At 39.7% G+C, this 25142-nt stretch overlaps 5 protein-coding genes and 1 pseudogene across 10 annotated transcripts; 4 read left to right on the forward strand and 2 right to left on the reverse strand.

Annotated features, from left to right (window-relative positions):
* Positions 1–1947, forward strand: LOC104813805. Of its 5 annotated transcripts, none has more exons than XM_019203762.1 (3): positions 1–82; positions 245–324; positions 1126–1947. In XM_019203762.1, the coding sequence occupies exons 2-3, from the start codon at positions 279–281 to the stop codon at positions 1650–1652; spliced, it is 573 nt and encodes a 190-aa protein (XP_019059307.1). In that variant the 5' UTR covers positions 1–82; positions 245–278; the 3' UTR covers positions 1653–1947. The 5 variants fall into 5 exon arrangements, with proteins under 5 accessions (XP_019059307.1, XP_010539879.1, XP_010539872.1 ...); XM_019203764.1 differs by having other exon boundaries at positions 65–82; positions 185–324; XM_019203767.1 differs by having other exon boundaries at positions 66–82; positions 185–324; positions 1139–1947.
* Positions 1948–2107: 160 nt separating this feature from the next.
* On the forward strand, positions 2108–5111 carry LOC104813818 (cytochrome P450 93A3-like). The gene is made up of 3 exons (XM_019201593.1): positions 2108–2164; positions 2215–2991; positions 4325–5111. Exons 1-3 carry the CDS (start codon positions 2108–2110, stop codon positions 4943–4945), a joined length of 1455 nt encoding a protein of 484 aa, XP_019057138.1. The 3' UTR covers positions 4946–5111.
* A 2831-nt stretch (positions 5112–7942) lies between these two features.
* LOC104813827 lies at positions 7943–9883 on the forward strand (annotated as a pseudogene).
* Positions 9884–12346: 2463 nt separating this feature from the next.
* LOC104824970 (flavonoid 3'-monooxygenase-like) lies at positions 12347–13075 on the forward strand. Its single transcript, XM_010557176.1, has one exon. The coding sequence runs from the start codon at positions 12347–12349 to the stop codon at positions 13073–13075; it is 729 nt and encodes a 242-aa protein (XP_010555478.1).
* Positions 13076–19518: 6443 nt separating this feature from the next.
* LOC104813836 (primary amine oxidase-like) lies at positions 19519–23316 on the reverse strand. Of its 2 annotated transcripts, none has more exons than XM_010541620.2 (6): positions 22889–23316; positions 21245–22413; positions 20926–21039; positions 20570–20752; positions 20088–20452; positions 19519–19982 (listed from the first exon to the last, which is right to left on the reverse strand). In XM_010541620.2, the coding sequence occupies exons 1-6, from the start codon at positions 23067–23069 to the stop codon at positions 19769–19771; spliced, it is 2226 nt and encodes a 741-aa protein (XP_010539922.1). In that variant the 5' UTR covers positions 23070–23316; the 3' UTR covers positions 19519–19768. The 2 variants fall into 2 exon arrangements, with proteins under 2 accessions (XP_010539922.1, XP_019058261.1); XM_019202716.1 differs by having other exon boundaries at positions 21245–22052; positions 22531–23316.
* A 788-nt stretch (positions 23317–24104) lies between these two features.
* LOC104813848 (60S ribosomal protein L13-1-like) lies at positions 24105–25038 on the reverse strand. The gene is made up of 4 exons (XM_010541632.2): positions 24860–25038; positions 24649–24782; positions 24410–24568; positions 24105–24326 (listed from the first exon to the last, which is right to left on the reverse strand). The coding sequence occupies exons 1-4, from the start codon at positions 24963–24965 to the stop codon at positions 24105–24107; spliced, it is 621 nt and encodes a 206-aa protein (XP_010539934.1). The 5' UTR covers positions 24966–25038.
* Positions 25039–25142: the final 104 nt, after the last annotated feature.

Below are 25142 nucleotides of genomic sequence, written 5' to 3' on the forward strand. Positions count from 1 at the left end.
CCTCCCCCCCCCCTCCCCTCAGCTGCTCGAATCGCGCTGCCGGGGCCGACTCTTCCATTCCTCGTTGATATTCCCCTTCCAGGTGAAACATCTCTTCGATGGTGATTCTGATTTTGTTCGCAGTTTGTTCTATCTGAAATTTGAAATTTATCCAACGGGTTTTCGTGCTTCGTTACGATCTTAGGGTTCTAGTGGTGTATTCTCTACCGAGGAATTTGACAAAACCCATTTCCTGGAATTGCAGAACATTTTTGCCCATTTGGTCTGATCTAGTTGTCATGTATGAATACTCCGTTGATTCTGTTCGGGTCGACGTGGTCAATGGTGGGTTCGTCATTCATTCTAGTTTTATTTGCTGAGGCGTTTAAGGATCGATTAGATTCGTTTGTGTTATAGATTAATCCAGATTCAGAAAGTGTCCTTCTTGAGGGGCTATGTTTATGTATAGGATCTCTAATATTGTTCTTATGTTCCCAATGTTGGTTACAACCTCACGCTTATTCTGCTCGTTGAGACTGTAAAGGCTTGTATCTTCCATTGGAATTCAGAGGATCTATATTTTGTATTTTTATCTGGAAAACTCAGTCTTAAACTTGGATTGAGCAAAAAAAATTGTTTGTTGGAACTTTGAGCTTATTCAGTGTGAAGTACATAAGCTATTCCCCGAGGTTTTTAAGCTTGTCTGTCTCTTTGGTGAGTCCTTCAGTTTGCTGCGGACTTGACTGAGTTGTCGGGAACTCACTCTTTGTATGCTTTCTTACCTCTGAATCTTAGTATCTGTTGGCCGAGTTGTGTATGAGCCGTATCTAAGGCAAAACTTCAATATATGCTGAAATATGCTTACCTAACATACCACTAGGAAGTAGACCACATTGATACTACTACGACTGATGCCAACATTTTAGGACCTCCTTAGTTGTACATTGAGTTTGCCTTCTGTTTTTTTTTCCTAAACTTTACTGGAGACCTCCTAAATTGTAAATTTAGATTTCAGACACTGTCTTCATCCTGGTAAAATCTGTGCCGATAACCGTTGTCTCAGGAAGTAAAGATTTTAGTTTTTTTTCTGAGTTGGTCTTGATAGGTTTCCTAATACTGATCTCACTTGCCTGTTTTCTGGTCAAGGGAATCTTTATAGAATGGGTGATTTCTCAATTCAGATCAGTTCAAGACTGATCAGTCAGTTATTGGAGGGCAACAGTCAACAGAAGAGGAAACAAAAGAAAGCCAAGCCCAAAGTCTCACCAAAACCAAAGTCAGAGAGCAAGAAAACGCTCCATGATTCAGAGGCCAAATTGCCGGTGCAGCCACCGTTTTTCCTCCCGACACTGCAACAACCACCTCAAACCGCAGCATATGCAGAGCTCGAAGCGATCAGATCGGTCTTGAAAGAGAGCGAGAAGGTTCTAGAGAAGCTGGAGAAGCAGGAAAAGAACATGGGTCATGAAGTAACAGAGAGAGCCATGGATCTAAGGGACAAGGAGTTCAAGATTCCGTCGCCGAAGCCAATGCCTTGCTCTTTAGAGAACGACGTATGGATGAAATGTTACAAGGAGAACGTCGATGATCCCCTGAAATGCGGCGGATTCGCTAGGAGTTTTGCAGATTGTGCTCGCCGGGTCAGACAGCAAGCGAGTTCTGTTCACAATTAGATGAAATCAAAAGGGTGAAGAAGAAATAGTATTTTTGCTGTGAGGTCTGATGAGTGAATGGTCAGAAGGACAATTACATCACGACCATGAGATTGCTGATCAAAACTTCTAGTTCTGAAACCACGTTCATTATGAATGATATGTTATGTAGGGATAGGATGGTCGATGCAGATTGAGCGCATCGAGTAAGAATAAAGACAACAAAGGAGTCACGTGCAGTGGATAGGGTCCATGACTACATTAATCTTGTCGTCTTATTAAACATAACTATAAAGTAATTAACTGATTGGTGATCCATGGGGGACAGCTTCCGTTGACAAAACCAACGGCAAAAAAAAAAAAAGATCCGATCTAAAAAGGTCTCATCATCCACTCCATGTCCATCATCTTTGTCGATTGATAATCGCCAGACAGTTTCCTCGTTTTTTTTTCCCGTCGACACCATAACCGAAGCCATGCCGTCCACTTCCTTACCGTTTCTAAGTCCGGGAAAGTCCTACGACGCCGTTTTGGTCTTCATCCCTCTGGTCTCCATTCTCTTGTTCCTCTGGATTCACGCCAGAACAAAACGACCGCGGTCGCCGCCGGGACCTCGTGGCTTCACACGTACTTTCACAGTCTTGCCCTAAAATACGGTCCCATCTTCAAACTCCGCCTCGGCGCCAAAACCGCCGTCGTGGCCTCTTCCCCGGAGGTGGCGCGTGAGATCCTCAAGACCCATGACGTCACTTTTGCCAACCATGACGTCCCCGTCGCGGCCCGAGTCAACTCGTACGGTGGAGAGGACGTGCTGTGGTCTCCGTACGGACCACATTGGCGCAAGCTCAGGAAAGTGTGTGTTCTCAAGATGCTGAGCCACGCCACGTTGGACTCCTTCTACGGACTCCGCCGCCGCGAAATCCGACAGAACATCCGGTACTTGTGGGGACGGGCCCGGGCCGGGTCACCTGTAAACCTCGGAGAACAGATATTTCTGACTGTATTCAACGTTGTAACTCAGATGTTGTGGGGCGCGACGGTTGAAGGGGAAGAGGAGAGAGAGAATCTAGCTGCTGAGTTGAGGAGATTGGTGACGGAGATGTCGGAGATTGAGGGTCTACCGAATATTTCTGATTTTTTCCCCGGATTAAGCCGGTTTGATATTCAGGGTTTGGCTAAGCGGATGGGTGGACCGGCCAAGCGGATGGACCGGATGTTTGACCGGGTGATAGATCAACGGCTCAGAACGGTTGGGGATGATCGAGGGGACGGTCAGGATTTTCTGCAGTTCTTGTTGAAGGTGAAGGATGAAGATGAAAAGACCCCTCTTTCCATGAACCATGTCAAGGCCTTGCTCATGGTATTTCACTATCATGCGTTCATGTTCGAATTATCTGCTGCTTTCTTTATGTTGACCGATTGAATTATAGATCCGAATGATAGTCATTTAAATGATGATAGGTTCATAAAAATGATTACAGAGAGTTTATATAGTTGAATTTTTGTTGAATAGAAGATGAATTTATAGGAAGATATTATTCTTAGAATATTATCATTAATATTGTTATGATTTACTCTAGATATTATGCCTAGAATATTCTATTGTATATTGCTATATATTATGATGTATTCTTCTCATTATCAATAACAGTAAAACATTTCCCTATTATGGTATCAAAGCTTCGGTTTTTGCTCTAATTTTTTTTTTCCTTCTCATCAACAATGTCGGTCGAATCCGAAAGCGACGATGAAGATAACAACGATGTACTAAATCCAATAGTATCATCGTCTTGAGTATCGTTTTAAATTTATTTTGCTCTTTTTTTTTCTTCTATTTTTTCCCAACGGCGGTGTTCATCACCGTCAACCCTAGCCGATGTGCTATTTTTTTTTTAACGACGATGTTCGTTTATCGACGTCAACCCTAGCCGATGTGCTATTATTTTTTTTTTCTCTGACGACGTTCGTTTATCGACGTCAACCCTAGTCGTTGTAAGCTCTTTAAACATGGCTATTAGCCTCTTTCGATTAGAAAACTCCGATCGTCGATCCACGTATTTGCGTCACTTATTTTTATTTTCTTCTCTTGTTCCGCTGTTAGACTATCACGCATTATGTGTCGCACTTTTGCGCCCATTTTTTTTCTTTTCTCCGGCCTAGCCGATATACACATCACAATTTTTTTTTTGCGCTGCCGACCTCATTGTCGCGCAACCCAACTCGCGCATATGCGCCGCACACCCGTGCCACATCAGCCTCTGAGAATACAACTCTCAAGCTCTTCAAACGTTATCAAGCAACACCAACTCAAGTCTGGACTACACCACTACATGGAAGATGATTCGTTTAATACGATCACAATTTCAGTTTTTAGTTTTTATGTAACAAGATTGAATTCATCATAGATGATTCATCTTGAAGGGGCATATAGGAAGATATTATTCTTAGAATATTATCATTAATATTGTTATGATTTACCCTAGATATTATGCCTAGAATATTGTATTGTATATTGCTATATATTATGATGTATTCTTCTCATTATCAATAATAGAAAAACATTTCTCTATTAGAATTACCATAGTTCAAGTTACTAAAAAAAAAGTTGAAAGATTTGAATTTGAAAAACATAGAAATTAAAATGCATGAAATTAACGAAGTTGACTTTGTTACCTCGTAATGCTTTTGAACAGGACATGATACTCGGTGGCACGGACACGTCGGCAAACACGATAGAGTTCGCCATGGCCGAGGTTATAAGCAAACCAGAAATGATGAAGAAGGCTCAACAAGAGCTAGACGAAGTTGTCGGAAAAGACAACATCGTGGAAGAATCCCACATTCCCAAACTCCCATACTTACTCGCCCTCATGAAAGAAACCCTAAGGCTTCACCCTACGTTTCCCCTCCTCGTGCCTCGCAGGCCAAGCGAATCCGTCGTCGTCTCCGGCTACGATATTCCTAAAGATTCTTGTGTTTTCATCAACGCGTGGGCTATCCACAGAGATCCGAACGCATGGGAGAATCCGTCGGAGTTCAACCCCGACAGGTTTCTTGAAAACCCTAACGATTTCAGCGGGAATGATTTTAGGTATATCCCATTTGGTTCTGGACGGAGAATATGCGCGGGAATCGCCATGGCAGAGAGGACTGTTCTGTACAATCTGGCCACGCTTTTGCATTCGTTTGATTGGAAGGTTCGAGAAGGAGAAAGGGTCGAGGTCGAAGAGATCTATGGGATTCCAATGAAGCTGAAGAATCCACTTATGGTAATACCGGTGCCCAGGTTGTCTTATCCGAATCTTTATCTATAAAGATAACCTTTGTCTTTGGAGAACGACTAGTATCATTTCCAAATTATAACAGAACATGTACTTCTACTGTACGGAAGATCTGTGCTTTTTTTTTTTGTCTGGTGGGCCTATTTATGTAATAAAATTGGAGGTGAAAATGCATGCCATGTGTGGTTAAGACCGAGAATGCATTGGACGTACATCTAATTTCGGAATGTTTGGTTTATACTTTATTGTCCAAATAATAGTAAATAAGAAATATCATAGAATTTCAAAATGTTATCTAAAAAAAATATAATTTTGTATGGATTCGATTCCATTGCTGGAAAGCGATATAATTTTTTAATCAAAATGATCTATATATAAATCTGATTTTACATCTAGGATAGATATAATCGGATCGAATTTTGTAAAAAAAAAAGTATAATTTTGTAATGCTTTTAAACAAATCACGTACTTTTGGATGCTATCCCAAGTTGCATTATCTTGGACACTTCATTTGTTGTTAGGAAATTACGATTTTGCCATTAATTATATAACTTAAGTTGTTCATTGATTGTAGGAAAACAATGACTTATTCGTTAAGCAAGATTTAGAAAATAAGAAATGATTTGTAAATGTGAACTATATGTTAAAAAGTCAAATAGCATCCTTATCTAACCTTATACCATGATGTGTTCAGTCATTTTCATTCTATGCAATGGGTTCCATCAAATCACATAAGTTAATCCTCTGATTGAGTACAACTTTGACAAATAAATATGATGAGTCGCAAAAAAAAAAAAAAGGATTCTTTTAAAGAATATCTAAAATCGGAACCTTATTGATTCCCATATTAAATTAAATTGGAAGTATGGGCTCAAATAAAGCCCACAAGGCTCATTTTAAATATGGGCTAAAAGTTTGTCGGCCCAAACGCTCCCCTTAAAGGTGCGGATGAGGCTGCTCGGCCCAATTAATTCCTATGTTTGGACGAATGTGAGTAAATGACATTTTATATGTTTCGACTAGAAGTAGAGGTCTATGTATTTGGTTTAGATAGGTTCGATTCGTTCGGTTTTATAAAAATATACAACCGATTATTATATTATATTCGTTTTGGTCCGGTTTCGATTTCAATTCAGTTTATTTCTGTTTTTTATTAAAAAATTAGATTTTTTTAAAGTAAATTTCAGTTTTTTGGATTTAAATTCAATCCTGTTTGATTCGATAGTATAAAATTCAGTTCACCTAAAGAAATAACGTTTTTTGAAGTTGGATACTGTTGGGAAACTGCTTGATTATCGGCTGTTGTATCGAAACGTGCACCCCTGACATGACCAGAAAGATGGGGGCGGCGCATGGGTCATCTTATTTATTTGTCCAAATCAGAAGTTGGACTCAATCAGAGCATTACGTACATGATTTGACGGTTTTTTTTGTTATGCAAGAAAAATCTTACATATGTTTTTTTTTTTCTAATTTTTTTTGGATAAGTATATGATAATAAATTATTGGTCTGAAGACACTAACAAATCTTAAATATGTTTGTGATTGTAAATTTTTTTAAATTCTATATTATGGATGGTAGATTTTCGTTTTTAATCCATACATATATATATCTTTAATCTTGAAGGAATATGTCATTACAAAAAAACAATTCAGATGTATTCTCCCATAAATCTGGAGGCTCTTATTAAAAGCCTGTAGGATACGTATTGAATGTAAAAATCAATATCAAAATTTCATATTCAGAGATAATTATCTAAAATGTTTGGCTGATTAGGAAATTTCAACTCCAATAAGTATTTGGCTAATTATGAAATTTCGTCTGATATTTTTATATTATTGAGCGTGGAAATTACCGACGTCGCAGGGAAATTTATTATTAATAATGATTGTCGTCCTGCTCCGAGCCACATTCAAACCACCACCACCACATATTATACAGTGACATTATTATTATCTTCGTTGATGCAGCGACAAAAATATAATGTCTACATTCACTTCCAAATCTTGTGTAACCATCCACTATATATATATATATATATATATATATATATATAAAAAAGAAAAGACATAGGCTTATGGCCGGGATTTTTTTTTTTTTTAATTTTTAATTTATAGATTTTAAATATTGAATGAATGTTATCCTCTCGAATCTTATCTACGTGGAGCCATAGGCTTCACTCAAATTCAAAGTCTTTTTTTTTTCTCTACAGAATGTAAGATTTTTTTTTTTCATTGCCTAAACAAATGAAAGCGAAATGGAAAGATTCTCCATTTTTAAATAAATGAGGATATATTTTTACCACGATATATTTCGTGGACATCAAGCTTTAGTCTATGTATTTTTTTTTTCTGTCATGTTTTATAATTATTTGAAAATTTTGAAGTGTATATATTTTCAACGATAAATTTTAATCGTTCATATTACTACTTATGCAGGAGAATATATATGTGTATGAAAAATATATAATAGTAATAGTTCTTATTTGATTGAGAATTTTATGGTATCAATAATTTTATAGCATAGTTCTTATACTGCAAACAAGCAATAATATTACGATTAGACAATTGTATACTTTTACAAAAGCAATTTTCTCCGATTTTAACAGATAGAAAAGTTCAATGAATATATTTAAATTTCTAAAACAAATTACAATAGTTACTAGATTGTTATGGCAAAATGTTACATCTTATTGAAATAGTGTGTTTTCCCAATAATGAATTATCGACTAATTCAACATATATTTTTAAGTCTGTTTTTTCAATGAAATGATTACGCAGTATAATAATCGAGCCCAACCTTGAACAGATTTAATTACATTAATATACACCAGCCATTAAAATAGTGCAGTCAGCATCATATTGTACCATTTCTACGACGTAAAACCACCACGGGGGCATTTTACCCAACACCCGTGACTGTATATCCTACGTGACCACAAATAACAGGGAAGACAACATACACACGAAATGTGAAAAATATCCTAAATTCTGGCGATATTTACTATAAATCCATCTCTTCCGACAAGATCGAAGTTCCCATAAACTTCGTACCAGCTTAGAAAAAGAAAAAGAAAAACTCAACACTTCCAATGTCACCGATTTCTCGTGCCTTTGAGCTCTTTGTCGGAAACGATAACTTTTACAGCTTCATATTCGTAATAGTTGCCATCTTCTCCGTTTCTTGGTACATATGGGTCTATTCCAAACCCAAAACTCCGGCGAGTTCGACGCCGTTGCCGCCGGGACCGTGGGGGTTGCCGGTGGTCGGAAGCCTCCCTTTCCTCGACCCCGAACTCCACAGGTACTTCCAAAGCCTCGCCCGAAAATACGGTCCGATTCTCAAACTTCGGCTCGGATCCAAACTCGCAATCGTGCTGACCTCTCCGGCCTTGGCTCGAGAGATTTACAAAGATCAAGACATCAACTTCTCCAACCATGACGTGCCCCTCACGGCACGTGCCCTCACCTACGGCGGCATCGACATCGTCTGGCAGCCGGAGAAAGGCATGCGTTGTTAATCTTCTGAGCCGTTATACGCTGGACTCGTTCTACCATCTCCGTCGACAGGAGGTCCGGAAGAGAGCGAGATATCTATACGAGCAGGCACAGGAAGGGTTACCGGTGGACATCGGGTATCAGATGTTCTTGACGTTGCTGAATCTCATGATGAACATGTTGTGGGGTGGAACAGTGAAAGGGGCCGTTGAGACAGCGAATCTTGGAACTGAGTTCAAACATGTGATCGAAGAATCTGTCAGATTGTTGGGTGAGCCGAATATTTCGGATTTTTTCCCGTGGTTGGCGAGATTCGATCTTCAAGGTCATGTGAAACAAATGCACAGACAAGCCCGAGAACTGGATGAGATATTCAACAGGGTCATAGAACAAAGTAAGATAATTAAAGATGATGGTTCTGGAGAGTGCAAAGATTTCTTGCAGCATTTGTTGAAGTTGAAGGAGGAAGGTGACTCTGAGAATCCCATAACCCTAAAACACATCAAAGCTCTGCTAATGGTAATGCTATTTTCCATCACACGTGAGATTTTACTTACGTATATGCGTGTATATATGTTTGTGTGATACAGAGATATAAAACTAATTATATTGAAGTTTCCTCCTTCCCGTCGCTGTTTTTTTTGTACAGGATTTAGTAATCGCGGGCACAGAAACATCTTCAAACACGACAGAGTTCGCCATGGCACAACTCATAAGCAAACCAGAGATCATGAAGAGAGCCCAACAAGAACTAGACCAAGTGGTAGGCAAAGACAACGTCGTGGAAGAATCTCATATCACCAAGCTTCCGTACATACTTTCCATCATGAAAGAAACCCTAAGGCTTCACCCGACAACCCCTTTATTAGTCCCTCGCACCCCAACTGATACAACCGTAGTTGGAGGCTACGTCATCCCGAAAGGTGCTAGGGTTTTCGTTAACGCATGGGCCATGCATAGAGATCCAAACATATGGGAAAGTCCTTTGGAGTTTCATCCCGAGAGATTTCTTGATAAGGCATATGATTTCACCGGAAACGATCATAGGTTTATCCCGTTCGGGTCGGGCCGCAGAATATGTGCTGGGATAGCCTTGGCCGAGAGGATGGTTCTATACACATTGGCGACGCTTCCCATTGGGGTCGGGCCGCAGAATATGTGCAGGAGTAGCCTTGGCCAAGAGGACGGTTCTATACACATTGGCGACGCTCTTGCACTCGTTTGATTGGAAGATTCCGGAATGAAAAGTATGCGATTTGGAAGAGAAGTTTGGGATTGTGTTGAAGTTGAAGAATCCTCTTCTTGCCATTCCGGTGCCGAGGTTGTCCAATGCCAATCTTTATCTATAAAAGGTTATGATGATTTCGAATCTTTGGCCATGTATGTTCCATGTTATAGTTGTGAAGACATTCATATGTATGATTACAACTCCCTTGAATAAAATTGTTAATCTTGTGAAAAGAGTTTTTTTTTTTGGTGGAACGTTTTTTTTTCTCTCGAAATTTTAGCGAATACTAAAGAGAAGAGTCCCGTTGAATGTGCATCTTCAAATGGAGATTAGGATATGCATTGACAACAAGCAAGGAAACATCAAATCAAATCATATGGCAAATCAATCAACGAATGAATGAAGCAGCCTTAATTAGATATTTCCTTAATTAACCCTACTTATTGTCTGCATTCAATATCATGGTTTTTCATTTTCCATTCGTTTCCATTATTATTTCACAGATTTTTTTAGCTTTAACTGTTAGGACAAGAACGAGTTAGGAGAAACTTTCTAATGCAATTATTAGTACCGCTATATAAGATATAAAATATTTTGTTTTAGTTTTTCGTAAATTTTACAGATTTCAACAAAATTTTAAAAGTACAGTAATACATTTACTAGGAAAAAAATATGGCAATAGTTAATAATTTCTCTCTTCTTATAGAATTCGATATGTAGTTGGAATCCAAAATGTAGTTTGAAGTACGTTTTGAATGAAATGAACGTGGAAATCAAATTTCTAAAACACTTGTAATTTGGACTTCTTATTTGTTGGGGAGAGGGGGGTTGGACATTTTAAAGGCTTATAATTCGAATTCATGTACAATTAATCTAATCTTGACCAAGTTTAACTTCTTTAATCAAAACCTAATGTGATTATACATGACACTCACATACACGTCTGTGTGTGTACATATATATATATAAAGGAAAAGATATATGTTCAAACGCGAGTTTTATACGAGAGATCTGTGTGTGTTTTCGGTACCCAATCTCGCAAATACTAAGGTAATGAAGCACTCGCCATGAACGAGACATAAAACGATGCTATGAAACCAGAAATCCGGACCGCGAGTTCTAGTTCGGTTGTCCAAACCCCAATGGAAAAAAAAAAATTGTGTTTTCAGCAGTGGCGGATCCAGAAAAAAAAATTAACGGGGGCACAATTAAATACGTATAAAATAAAAAAAATTAATAAATATATATCGTCTAAAAAAATATTTATATTTTACAATTAAATGCTACAATTTTTTATTTTTTAAAATCTATACATAACAATTTTATTTGTAAATATTTAAAATATTTTTTTTGATAAAATATATTCACAGTTGTTTTAGATAAATTTTAGTCAATTTCATTAGATTTGAAATATTAAACCCACGAAATGAGTCAATAAAATTTAAAATTATAATACAAATGAACAATTACGAATTTCTCTTCAAAACATTTATTAAATTCTCGGTAAATTTATAACAATATGTACAAATCGATCATTTATGTTATATTCTAACATAAATGATCCATTTAAACTAGACTAGATTAAATAGTCTAAATTTTTTTCATATTTTTTTGGAAAGTTATGATCACATGATTTTCTCTCATAAAATATTTACATCTCATCCAATCTTTTGATTAGTATAATATTCTAACATTTTTTCTATCGATGTGATTTGAAAACAAATAATCCAAATCAATTTGTTCAAACATTAAAAGATTAATTTAAAATTTTGATACATTACTGATTGAATTTTACCGGATGCAAAAAAAATTTAAAAAAAAATTATCTATTAATTTTTCTATCAAGTCAAATATAAAATATTAAGTAAATATTATAGAATAATAAATTAATAAATATGATCAAAATATAGAAAATAATGAATAAAAATAATATTTTTTTTTTAAATTAAAATCACAATATTTATATAATTTAATTCTATTAATTGTTCTGTATTTTTTTGATAATTTTTAGAAAATTATATGTATATACGAAGAAGATAAAAATGTAAAAAATATATATATTACTTAATCTAACCCTAGATTTTAGGAAAGAAAGACTAAATTAAAAAAGTGGGCCCACAAAAAATTGAGATAAGTAAAGAAAAAAATGTTACGGGGGCAAACAAATATTTTGAATGGGGGCATTTATAAATATTATTTAATTATTTTATAGTTTTATGAAGAAACTAATTAAAATTGATGTAATTGAGTGGGGGCATGGGACCCCACTCATCAACACGTAGATCCGCCCATGGTTTTCAGAGTAGGCGAATACATTTATTAGGAAAAAAAATGGTAATAGTTAATAGATTTTAATTTATGTGTTTTCAAAACGCTCAACTAACTAAGCTTAGAAATCAGATTTCTAAAACACTTATAATTTGGAAATTTTATTGGGTGAGGTAGGCGTGTTAAACGTGCCAACACTCGACTCGGCTCGTGTTGAGTTTAGGTTCGTTTTCAAACGAGTTAGAAAAGAAAAGAAGAACAACACAACTAGAAATCTGAACTATGGATTATATTTATATACTTACTATTTTCATGTATTTATAATTACAACTATGTTTATTTTGTGTAAAATTATTAAAAAATAATTAAAATTTACTATATATTTCTCTTTCTCAAAAACTTAATATCATACTAACAAAAAAAAAACTTCAACACTTACAATGTCACCAACGTCTCGGGTTTTAGAACTCTTTGTCGCAAATGAGAACCTTTTCAATATCATTCTCATATTAGTTTCCACCACCTCTGTTTCTTGGTACATATGGGTCTATGTCAAATCCAAAACTCCGGGAACTTCGCCGTCGTTGCCGCCAGGACACCCGGGACTGCCGATGGTTGGAAACCTCCCTTTCCTCGACCCTGAACTCCATAGATGCTTCCAAAGCCTTGCTAAAAGATATGGTCCGATTCTCAAACTTCGGTTTGGATCCAAACTCGCAATCGTGGTGACCTCTCCAGCCTTGGCAAAAGAGATTTACAAAGATCAGGACATCAATTTCTCGAGCCGTGACGTGCCCCTCACGGCAAGTGCCCTCACATACGGCGGCATCGACATGGTCTGTTTGCCGTATGGTCCAGAGTGGCGTACGATCAGGAAGGCATGCGTTGTCAATCTTCTTAGCCGTTACACGCTGGATTCATTTTACCATCTCCGCCGACAAGAGGTGAGAAAAAGAGCGAGATATCTATGCGGACAGGCCCAAGAAGGGTTACCAGTGGACATCGGTCATCAGATGTTCTTGACGATGTTGAATCTCATTATGAACATGTTGTGGGGTGGGTCGGTGAACGGTGATGAGACACCAAGTCTTGGAATTGAGTTCAGACAGGTGATTAAAGAAGCTTTAAGAGTGATGGATGAGCTGAATATTTCAGATTTCTTACCGTGATTGGCGAGGTTCGATCTTCAAGGGTATGTGAAAGAAACGCATAAACAAGCTCGCAAACTAGATGAGATTTTCAATAGGGTCATAGAACAGAGTAACAGAATTAAGGATGATGGTTCTGGAGAGTGCAACGATTTCTCAGCATCTGTTGAAGTTGAAGGACGAAGACTTTGAGAATCCCATAACCATGAATCATATCAAAGCTCTGCTCATGGTAATGTTATTATCCATCATACGTGAGAAATACTTACGTATATGCATGTATATATAAATTTGTGTGATATAGAGATGGACAAAGATATGAACTGAATTATAATGAAGTTTTCTCCTTTCTGTCACTTTTGTATATATAGGATTTGATAATCGGAAGCACAGATACATCCTCAAACACAGTAGAGTTTGCCATGGCTGAACTCATAAGCAGACCAGAGATCATGAAGAGAGCCCAACAAGAAATAGACCAAGTGGTAGGCAAAGAGAACATCGTGGAAGAGTCTCACATCGCCGAACTCCCATACATGTTAGCCGTTATGAAAGATGTTGAAATTAAACTTGATTAAAAAAATCAATTAAATATTTTAGTATGGTTATGAAAATGTGATTAATATGAAAAGTGTGTGAAATGTGATTAATGTGTTAGTATGTGAAAATGTGATGGAATTGTAGTTTGGTGAGGTAGTTAGAAATGTGTAGAATATGTGTGGAAGAAAATTAGGTAAAAATATGTTTAATAAGTGAGTTAGATATGTAGTTAGGTGGGAGATTGTAGTATAAATATGTGTGTTTGTATGGAGTTTGAAATCAAGGAAATTTGAAGAGAAAAACAAAGAGAAAGATTAAGAAAAAACATTACTCTTCTTAAATCTTCAAATCATTTCTTCTTCCAAATATTTCCTAATCTCCTCCAAAAATCCTAAACACTAAATAATCCTCCTCCCTCATTCGAATAATCCTCCCCCTAATCCTACAAAGTGGTATCAGAGCTCGGTTTCTTAAATTTTTTGAAAAAAATCTTGAGAGATTAAAGAGAGTTGTGAGAAGTAATGGCGACTACAAGCTTTCAATATCCCCGTCTAACAAAGACGAACTATGAAAAATGGTGCTTACGAATGAAGGCTTTGCTCGACTACAACGAAGTTTGGGAGATTGTGGAGAAAGGGTACGAGAAACCCGAAGATGAGGAGTCTTTATCGCAACCCCAAATGAAGGCTTTGTCCGAGTCAAGGAAGAAAGATAAGCATGCTCTCACTCTCATTCATCAATGTTTGGATGACGAATTACTCGACAAAGTTTCTCATGCCACTACGTCAAATGAGGTATGGAAGATTTTAGAAAAATCTTTTCAAGGCGTAGAGAAAGTAAAAAGGGGGAGAGTAAATTCATTAAAAGCCGATTTTGAAGCATTAACGATGAAAGAATCCGAATCGGTTTCGGATTATTGTTCAAGAGTGAAGTCAATCGTAAATCAACTGAGGATTTACGGGGATAAAATAGAAGATACTTCTGTGGTGGAAAAGATTCTCCGATCTTTAACACCAAAGTTTGATTACAAGGTGTGTGCTATAGAAGAGTCTAAAGATGTAGACTCGATGACAATAGAAGAATTGGAGGGAAGTTTGATAGCACATGAAGAAAAATTAAACCGAAAACAAGGAGGAACATCGGAAGACACCAATTGCTTTCTGAGAAGATGTGGCTGCGCTTCTTGCCAGGGAACTTGGAGGTAACACATTACTTACAGACGATTTCTTGGGTTCCATACCTCACGAAATGTTTATGTGACATTATACTTTTGTCAAGAATTTAAAGTTATTGCAATAACTGTGTCCATATTCATATGCTTTTCACTGTACTTATGTATGAACATCACCTGTTCCACACACATTCTGCATCTGAGAGATTACCTTCCCGAAACATTGATGCAGAAATTATAGATGATAGCCTCGAACACCCTCTTGAAGAAGCCCGAGATCCTTGGGCGGGAAGACGAAGAACGAAGAACGAAGCACGAGCGGTTATGATAGCCAAAGCAATGCTGGCCCATGCTCAAGATTTTGATCACTCATCTGACAACTCAGGGTACTGCATATGCTTTCCTCTCATTCCCTTTGCTGTTTCAGTGCTTTTGGAAGGTTCTAGACCAAATCATACAATCCAAATGACATTCCAAGTAATTCCTTTGATTCCTATACGTTTATATGCCTTCTTAGCTTGTATATGACTCATCCATTGAACACTTTATGTCATCGCTGATCATAAAATCAATTAGTTGCATATATTTTGACATTTTCCCTCGAAATTGTGAAGAAGCACAGCAGCAGAAGATAGAGTGAAGATTGCAGATATTAGCTGCCGAGGTCCTTCCTTCTTTGAGCAACCGGAGACTGCCCAAAACAAAACGCCTTGAGAGCATATGAAGGCTAGGTGAAACAAAGGGAATTATGAGACAAAGCTCACACACCAATCAAATGATTAAGGGAAATTACTTTCTTTGATGGTGAATCAGCAACATATTCTAGCCGTTAACTTCGAACTCAGGCAAGGTTTTGGGTAATCAAATGATTTGGGGAAGACTGATTCCCCCAAATCCAGCAGATTTTTATCCCTTTTGATATAAAAAGCACGTGTACCTTTCGCTCCAGGATCTGTTGAAATTAAACTTGATTTTAAAAATCAATTAAATATTTTGGTATGTTTATGAAAAATGTGATTAATATGGAAGATGTGTGAAAATGTGATGAAATTGTAGTTTGGTGAGGTAGTTAGAAATGTGTAGAATATGTGTGGAAGAAAATTAGGTAAAAATGTGTTTAATAAGTGAGTTAGATATGTAGTTAGGTGTGAGTTTGTAGTATAAATATGTGTGTTTGTATGGAATTTAAAATCAAGCAAATTTGAAGAGAAAAAAAAAATTCATTTTACCATGGTATTAGACGCTCATTGACATGTCCAGGAACGCCACAACAAAATGGAGTCGCTGAAAGGAAGAACAGGACCATCCTTAACATGGCACGAAGCATGCTGAAGACGAAGAACATGCCAAAGGAATTCTGGGCAGAAGCTGTGGCTATGGCGGTCTATTTATCAAATAGATCTCCATCCAGAAGTGTAGTGGGAAGAACACCCCAAGAAGCTTGGAGTGGAAGAAAACCAGGGGTGTCACACCTCCGAGTATTTGGGAGTATTGCCTATGCACGTATTCATGATGAGAAAAGATCAAAGCTTGATGATAAAAGTGAAAAGTACTTATTCATCGGCTATGATCAAAACTCAAAAGGATACAAGTTGCATAACCCAAATACTGGAAAAACCATTGTGAGTCGTGATGTGGAGTTTGATGAAGATGGAGAATGGGACTGGAACACTCGCAATGAAGACTATACATTCCTTCCCTACATAGAAGAACAAACGGAGAATGAGATTGAAGAACCCACAACGCCACAAGATCCATTATCACCATCATCATCGGACGAAAGCTCAAGTGAAAGAACGCCTCGATTCCGAAGCATTGAAGATCTATATGAGGCAACTGAAAGGCAAGATGATCTTACTCTTTTCTGTCTTTTTGCGGATTGTGAACCTAAGAATTTTGAAGAAGCTGTACAAGATGAAAGGTGGAGAAATGCCATGGATGAAGAGATCAGGGCCATTGAGAAGAATGATACATGGGATTTGACCTCACTTCCAAAAGGCCACAAAACGATCGGAGTAAAATGGGTATACAAAGCAAAGAAGAATGCCAAAGGGGAGATCGAAAGATACAAAGCAAGGCTGGTGGCAAAAGGTTACAGTCAAAGAGAAGGGATCGACTACGACGAGGTATTTGCACCTGTAGCTCGTCTTGAGACTGTAAGATTGATCAGTAGCAGCTACATATTCAGCTTCACATGTGGAAAGCGTCACTATGGGTTGCTTCTTCGATGACCAAGTGAAAGCAGAGCTTCCAACAAAAAATACAAATCCAGTGGTGCTCTTTCGATCATCAACATCTCCAGCCCAATCACTGTCACTGTATCCATGTAGCTCAAAATTGTTAGTTGATGAGTACGATAAACCAAGAGCGATGGTACCTTTGATGTATCGAAGGATCCTTTTTGCCATCTTCAAATGAGTTGTTGTCGGAGTCTCCATGTAACGACTGACAAGTCCAACTGCGAACAGAATGTCGGGTCTCGTGCAAGTGAGGTACCGAAGACTTCCAATCAGACTCTTGAAGAATGTTGGATCAACAGTATCTCCCTCTATTCGAGATGACTGATATTGGGTTGATGGCGTATTATCTCGGAATCCAAATCAAGCAAGAAGAAGATAAGATTTTCATTTCTCAAGAAGGGTATGCCAAGGAGATTTTGAAAAAGTTCAACATGGAGAATTGCAAGTCGATAAGTACGCCAATAGAATGTGGTGCCAAAGTATCAAGATATGAAGAGGGAGATACTGTTGATCCAACATTCTTCAAGAGTCTGATTGGAAGTCTTCGGTACCTCACTTGCACGAGACCCGACATTCTGTTCGCAGTTGGACTTGTCAGTCGTTACATGGAGACTCCGACAACAACTCATTTGAAGATGGCAAAAAGGATCCTTCGATACATCAAAGGTACCATCGCTCTTGGTTTATCGTACTCATCAACTAACAATTTTGAGCTACATGGATACAGTGACAGTGATTGGGCTGGAGATGTTGATGATCGAAAGAGCACCACTGGATTTGTATTTTTTGTTGGAAGCTCTGCTTTCACTTGGTCATCGAAGAAGCAACCCATAGTGACGCTTTCCACATGTGAAGCTGAATATGTAGCTGCTACCTCATGTGTGTGTCATGCTATATGGCTCCGAAATCTGTTGAGGACGGTGAATCTGGTGCAAGACAAGCCTACCAAAATCTACGTCGACAACAAATCAGCATTGGCACTGGCGAAAAATCCGGTCTTCCATGATAGAAGCAAGCACATTGACACTCGTTATCATTACATCAGAGAGTGTATCGCAAAGAAGGAGGTGGAACTTCAATTTGTCAAGTCTCATGATCAGATTGCAGACATCTTTACGAAGCCATTGAAACGAGAAGATTTCGAAAGGATCAGGAGCGCGCTCGGAGTCACCAAAATCAAGTTTACGGGGGAGTGTTGAAATTAAACTTGATTAAAAAAAATCAATTAAATATTTTAGTATGGTTATGAAAATGTGATTAATATGAAAAGTGTGTGAAATGTGATTAATGTGTTAGTATGTGAAAATGTGATGGAATTGTAGTTTGGTGAGGTAGTTAGAAATGTGTAGAATATGTGTGGAAGAAAATTAGGTAAAAATATGTTTAATAAGTGAGTTAGATATGTAGTTAGGTGGGAGATTGTAGTATAAATATGTGTGTTTGTATGGAGTTTGAAATCAAGGAAATTTGAAGAGAAAAACAAAGAGAAAGATTAAGAAAAAACATTACTCTTCTTAAATCTTCAAATCATTTCTTCTTCCAAATATTTCCTAATCTCCTCCAAAAATCCTAAACACTAAATAATCCTCCTCCCTCATTCGAATAATCCTCCCCCTAATCCTACAAAAGAAACTTTAAGGATTCACCCGACATTCCCTCTAGTATCCCCTCGCTTCCCAACTGATACCACCGTAGTTGGAGGTTACCTTGTCCCAAAAGGTACTAAGATTTTCGTTAATGCATGGGCCATGCATAGAGATCCAGACATATGGGAAAATCTATTGGAATTTCATCCCGAGAGATTTCTTGATAAGGCATATGATTTCAGCGGAAACGATCATAGGTTTATCCCATTGGGGTCGGGCCGCAGAATATGTGCAGGAGTAGCCTTGGCCAAGAGGACGGTTCTATACACATTGGCGACGCTTTTGCACTCGTTTGATTGGAAGATTCCGGAAGGAAAAGTGTGTGATTTGGAAGAGAAGTTCGGGATTGCGTTGAAGTTGAAGAATCCTCTTCTTGCCATTTCGGTGCCGAGGTTGTCCAATGTCAATCTTTACCTATAAAGGCTATGATCGATGATTTCGAATCTTTGGCCATGATTTGCGTTAGAGTTGTGAAGACACTCGTATATACAATAAAAACTCTCTTGAATAAAGTTGTTAATCTTGTGAAAAGAGTTTTCTTTTGTTGTCCCGTTGCGCCATTCACTTGGAAACGATCTTCAAACAACCATGGTAATAGTTACGTAAGATTGTCTGATATATATGTACCCTTAAATATCTATGCAAATGGGTTATGAAACTATACAGAATTCAATCTCATCCTTATGTTTTCTACAACATGTATCCTATCTGAATATAAATTTACATACATGTCTTCGCCGTCTTTGCCGAAGAGAAGTTTGGCATTGCATTGAAACTGAAGAATCCTCTCGTTGCCATGCCCGTATCAAGGTTGTCCAAACCCGTATCTTTATCTATAAACCAATGTAACAAATAAAAGTTCAAAGATGATTTGAAAATGTTACCCTTGTTTCTAAGTAGTAACAGGTTATGAAGTGATCATATATATGTATAAGATAACCACTACTTGGATAGAAGCTATTCATATATCATAGTTTATGAAATGTACAACCACCCTTTCTCTTATTTTGCTTTCCTGATTCGAATTACGTAAATGCCATGTTTTTTACGACAACGAACTAGAGAGACACATGTTTTGTTAGGATGATACGTTCGTTTCTGCATCCTCCATCTTTTCTCAACCAGGGATAGCATCAGATCTACAGACAGGGAGGTCCTGCTCGAAGTTGGGAGCGACACGAAGGATCGGATTGCGCTCAAAGAAATTCACGGGTTTCAAATCGAAACTCGAGGAAACAGTGGGCATTATGGGGAAATCTTCTTGGCATGGTATGTGATGGAAGCCTAGCGTGTACCACACCACTATGTCCTTGTTCTCTATATCTCTATCCCTGCATCGTACCCCACAAAGCCAAAGCCTCGCAAAACATCATAACAATAACAATAACTATATCTTTTTGGATTAATTGAAGAGAAAATTTATAATGGTGACTAACCTGTCGGACCAAACTGCGAGAGTGTCTTCACCCTTGCTTTGGTAAGTGAACAAACCGCCAGCCCATTGCTCGGACTTATTGTACGGAGTGACCCAAATCTGGTTATTGGTGAAGCCTCCTCTCTTCTGTGGCGGATCGTCATGGTCAAGCAGACTAGCTGCCGTGCCACTCGGGACAACCTTGTACCCTGTCGGGTTCCCGACCCGTGTGGTTTTCCCTGCGTTTATGACGTGAAACTCCGACGGGTCGTACAGTTTGAGCTTGATCTGGCCGTCTTTCTCCGTCTTTGCCACATTCCTCACTGCCTTCAAGTAGCTCTTTCTCGGAGATTCTCCAGGCGATGTCTCCTCTTTCTTGAGGTTCACCTGTCCATTGGATGTGCCCGATCATCTTTCTTGGAATTTAGACATTGTGAATATATATATAGGAGCTGTTTACCGTCAAAATGGTCCGAGATCTTGTTAATGTCCTAAATTTGGTACCTTGACAAAGGAGTTGTTGGAGCCGTCCACGTCCAAGTCGAGGTGAAAGGTGACGAAGTGGTCGTGGATGACTCCGATGACATTTTCCGACAGAAGCGTGCCGTGGAGCTCTTCTTGTTCTTTCACTTGGTTCTTGTTCTCGTACGCTGTCCCTTTCACCATCAGGATCCCACTAAGCCCTACCTGTCATCGTCGCGTTGGATCGTGTCACCGGATTTGGACAGAATGCGTTAGTGGCCACTAAAATATAAGACAAAATAAAGAAAACACCTAATGCCGTATGCAACCAAGTAAAGTTGAAATTGGTGCGTAACCAAAATCAATTGACTTTAAATAATTTTTAAAAAGACACATACCTTAGCTCTGATAAGCCCATCTGTTTGGAACTCCCAATCAATTATGTAATCATAATTGGCCACCGACGCCGCCATTCTTACCACTAACGTCACCTTTGGTCTCACCTCTCTAATCTGTATCAAATATCATACCCCCAATGTTAGTCAAACTTCCCTGAATTTGTAATTAGACCCACAACTTGGTCTCCCAATTATTTTCTACCCCTTAAGTTTCTATCCTTTCAGAATGGACCTCGCAGCATCGTCTAAAGGTCTAAAATAATGTTTAATTATTTGTATTAATCACTAAAAGGAAGTAATATCCAAATAATTTACTTACCGGCAAGCCAGTGATGGGGCTCTCGGAGTGGCGCCAAGCAATATCGCCGGCGTAGCTCTCGAAAACGCAGACCATATTCTCCCTCACGTAAGGCGTCCCGTCCGCCGCCGTGAAAACTCCGTCCATGTACTCCGCGTTCCTCGGACAGTCATTCAGCGGCACGAGCGGCATGGCCTGTAGCCCGAACCCATACTCTCCCGCGTCCATGTACGTCTTGAAGTACCACGCATCGGTCGGGTCCATGTACGGCACAAACAATTCCGACACGAACCCTTTGTACATCACTTCACGTAGCTCCCTTGTCTCTGGATCACGAACCCTGGCCCTGGATATGACCACCCCGGCTCTCGGGTCGGGTTTTAGGTGAAATTCCCAGTTTGCCCATCTCACGAGATGGCCATCCTCGATCACGAAGCTCGGTCCACGCGGCTGCTCTATCGATATCGGGTTTAGAAGCCGGGTTTCTTCCGGATTCGAGGCTCTTGCGTAACGGTAATCCGTGTTGGTTGATCCGGGTACGGGTATGACCCGACCCGTGTCCGAGATCTCGATCACTTCCATTGTGTCTAAATCGAGAAGAACGGTCAAACCTTCTATGGGTCTCATGTAGAAATTGGCCGTACCTTGGGACGAGTAGCACTGTACCTTCATCACCCTCCGGTTTTCCTCGCTTTTACCGAACCAGCCACTGGATAAAGGCAGGCAAGCCACGTCCGACAGATCCACGCCGCGAGAGACGATCGTACGGTTGAAATCCGCGCTGGAGAAGGGAGCCCATGTGGCGTCGTTCATCTCCTCCAGGGTCATGGTCGGGAAACCCGACCCGCGACCCGGACCCTCCACCTCCTCGACCCGACCCGATGATAGGTCAACGATCAACACGTGATAATCAACGCCCACACGTGCGATGACGGAGGCCTTCCTCGGCGGGAGTGGGTCCCCCTTCTCCCACTTCTTGACGAGGTTCTTGTCGGGCTCCTCCAGCACGACCGAGTGGAGCGCGTGCGGTGCACGTGAGGAGAAAAGCGCGTGGGTGGAGAGGAGAGACTTGACTCTGTTTATCTCTCCGACGGTGAGCGGGTCGAGTGGGTGCCTGGGGACATCAGAGACGTGGTCACGGCGGCGCGTGGGGTTTGTTGTAGGGCCGTTCTTTGTATTGGGTCGATGTTGTTTCTTGAAAAGGAAGTTTCTTGATGCGCAAATCGGCGAGGAGGAGGACGCGTCCGAGCAGTCAAAAAGAGCCGCCGTTGACGGCGGCTCCGGGGGGGATCTCCTCCAGGGTCATGGTCGGGAAACCCGACCCGCGACCCGGACCCTCCACCTCCTCGACCCGACCCGATGATAGGTCAACGATCAACACGTGATAATCAACGCCCACACGTGCGATGACGGAGGCCTTCCTCGGCGGGAGTGGGTCCCCCTTCTCCCACTTCTTGACGAGGTTCTTGTCGGGCTCCTCCAGCACGACCGAGTGGAGCGCGTGCGGTGCACGTGAGGAGAAAAGCGCGTGGGTGGAGAGGAGAGACTTGACTCTGTTTATCTCTCCGACGGTGAGCGGGTCGAGTGGGTGCCTGGGGACATCAGAGACGTGGTCACGGCGGCGCGTGGGGTTTGTTGTAGGGCCGTTCTTTGTATTGGGTCGATGTTGTTTCTTGAAAAGGAAGTTTCTTGATGCGCAAATCGGCGAGGAGGAGGACGCGTCCGAGCAGTCAAAAAGAGCCGCCGTTGACGGCGGCTCGTGGGAGAAGTTTGTAGTCGTGAAGACGAACACAAAAGCCGCCGTGACGAAGAGAAGAAGAAAGCGAAAGAAACTCTTTTGCTCCATGGCTCCTCTCTCTCTCTGCGTTTGCTGTCTCCGCCGTCACCGTCGCCGGAGATATTTGTGTAAGTGTGAGGGTTGCTGAATGCAGAGGTTGTCTTATTATATAAGAGAAAAAAACAAAAGCAGATGAGCCACTAAGCTAAAGGAGATGACAACGTCTAAACAAGACAAGAGAAAATTATCTTAAATATTGATTTGTCTGAAACCCCCTCAAAGGCTTATTTGGAGCAAATTGAGATCACTTCCATCTTCGACCACAGACAAAATATTAGTGGAGCTTTTCTTTTCTTTTTTCTCGTGGGGAAGAGTTTCTAAGAGTGGAACCATATCTATATATTGATTATTAATGCATGTTTCCCAAATTGAAAATCGTTTCTACCATTACCAAACAATCTATTTGCGTCAATTTCTGTGCATTCCAATAACATTTCTCCATGATTTGGCTATCAGCAAATTTTTTTTGGCCCAAATATATTAAATCTGCGTCAAGAGAGAGAATCTCGTTTTGGTTTTTTGTAGAAAAAGAATATCTTTACCCGATAGATGCACGTGAAGTGAATTGATCTGGTATCGAACTTATCAATAAAATTGTATGCTACGAATTCCATGTAGGGGAAATGCATGTGGCGGAAATCATCATGATTTGATTAAATTCAGCAAGGAATTAAATGCATTAATTTAAATAAATTTGGTTATAATAAATATATAACGGTGGACATTAAGTAGGCTCATGTGATATATGACATACATATATGCGTGTGGGGACTTTACGGGCTCTATAATTGGGCTTAATCTATGGTAAATGGGTTTAGCATCTTCTACTACACTGCTTAAATCCAATCACAGTTTCATCTGTACAGGGTTTTTATAACGTGAAAGCATCATTATACTATCGACCATTGAATTGTAAGCCTTTTGATCTTATCTGTAGTGGTAATTAATTCATCGGCTAACGATGATATTCATACTAAGGACGTTTTAACAAAAAAAGAGATCCAGTAACAGGAAAATATATATATTTTTTACCTCAAAGACCAATTACTTCTTCTCTTCTTTCCCGGCCTCGGCAGCTCTCTTAACTCTGGCATAGACATGACGTTCGATCGTACGCTCTAGACGGACCTTGTCATAAGCCTTGAATGATGTCATGCCCTCTGCAACCTTCACAAACTCCAATGCCGGCTTCTCCCTCACAATCGGCATGTATACTTCTTGCATCTGGGAGGTGTTCGCAAGCTCCTCCGCAGCAGAATCTCCAGCCTGTTCAAGAAATTAATAACCGGGTTTTCATGATATGGGTTGGTATAATGTACCGAGTAATAGCAAGTGTTTAAGACAGATACATTGACTTTGCGGGTACAGTGGGGGAAGATGACCAACTTGGCCTTGTAGGTCTTCAGCCTCTGGACATTGGTCTGAAGTCCCTCCAAGGAACGGTTCTTGCGTCGGTGATCGACCACTATACCGATAGTCGGGGCCAGCTTCTTGGGGACACCTGCAGCCTGTTACATTGTTACAGAATTTCAAAGATTAAACCTTGACAAGGCTTGAGCATCTAAAAGTAGGAAAAGATGAAACAAACCATGAGTTCTTCAAGGGTAAATCCTCTTCCGGCTCTAACTTTCATGTTGTACTTGAGGGTTTGTCCATGCACAACAGGTCGTAGAGGTCCAGCAGTGGGTCGGGGGAATATCTTCACAGCCTTCTCCTGTCTCGCTGCGAGAGGGAAAAGAACGGATCACAGATTGATTTATGGTGACAAGTTAGAACCAGAAACAGGACAACTCACTCACCGATCCTTCTCCTGGTTTTCCGGGCAGGCTGGTTGAACCATGTCTTGACATAATGCTGCCAATGCTTCTTGAAGTGCCCATTGGGGATAACGTTGTTGTGCTTCATTTCAACTGGAAAGCGCCGACAAAGGATGTGAGATAGGATTCATACAAATACGAGATCAGTTAATAGAAATAACACATCGCTCAACACGGGAAATATCATAGATTGAAATGTTGTGACAAAGATAGACCCTCTGGAAATATACAGATTCAGTATCACAAAGTGATTTTGTGTATGTGT

This window comes from Tarenaya hassleriana, unplaced genomic scaffold, assembly GCF_000463585.1.
Source record: "Tarenaya hassleriana unplaced genomic scaffold, ASM46358v1 Cleome1, whole genome shotgun sequence".
Classification (NCBI taxonomy): Eukaryota; Viridiplantae; Streptophyta; class Magnoliopsida; order Brassicales; family Cleomaceae; genus Tarenaya; species Tarenaya hassleriana.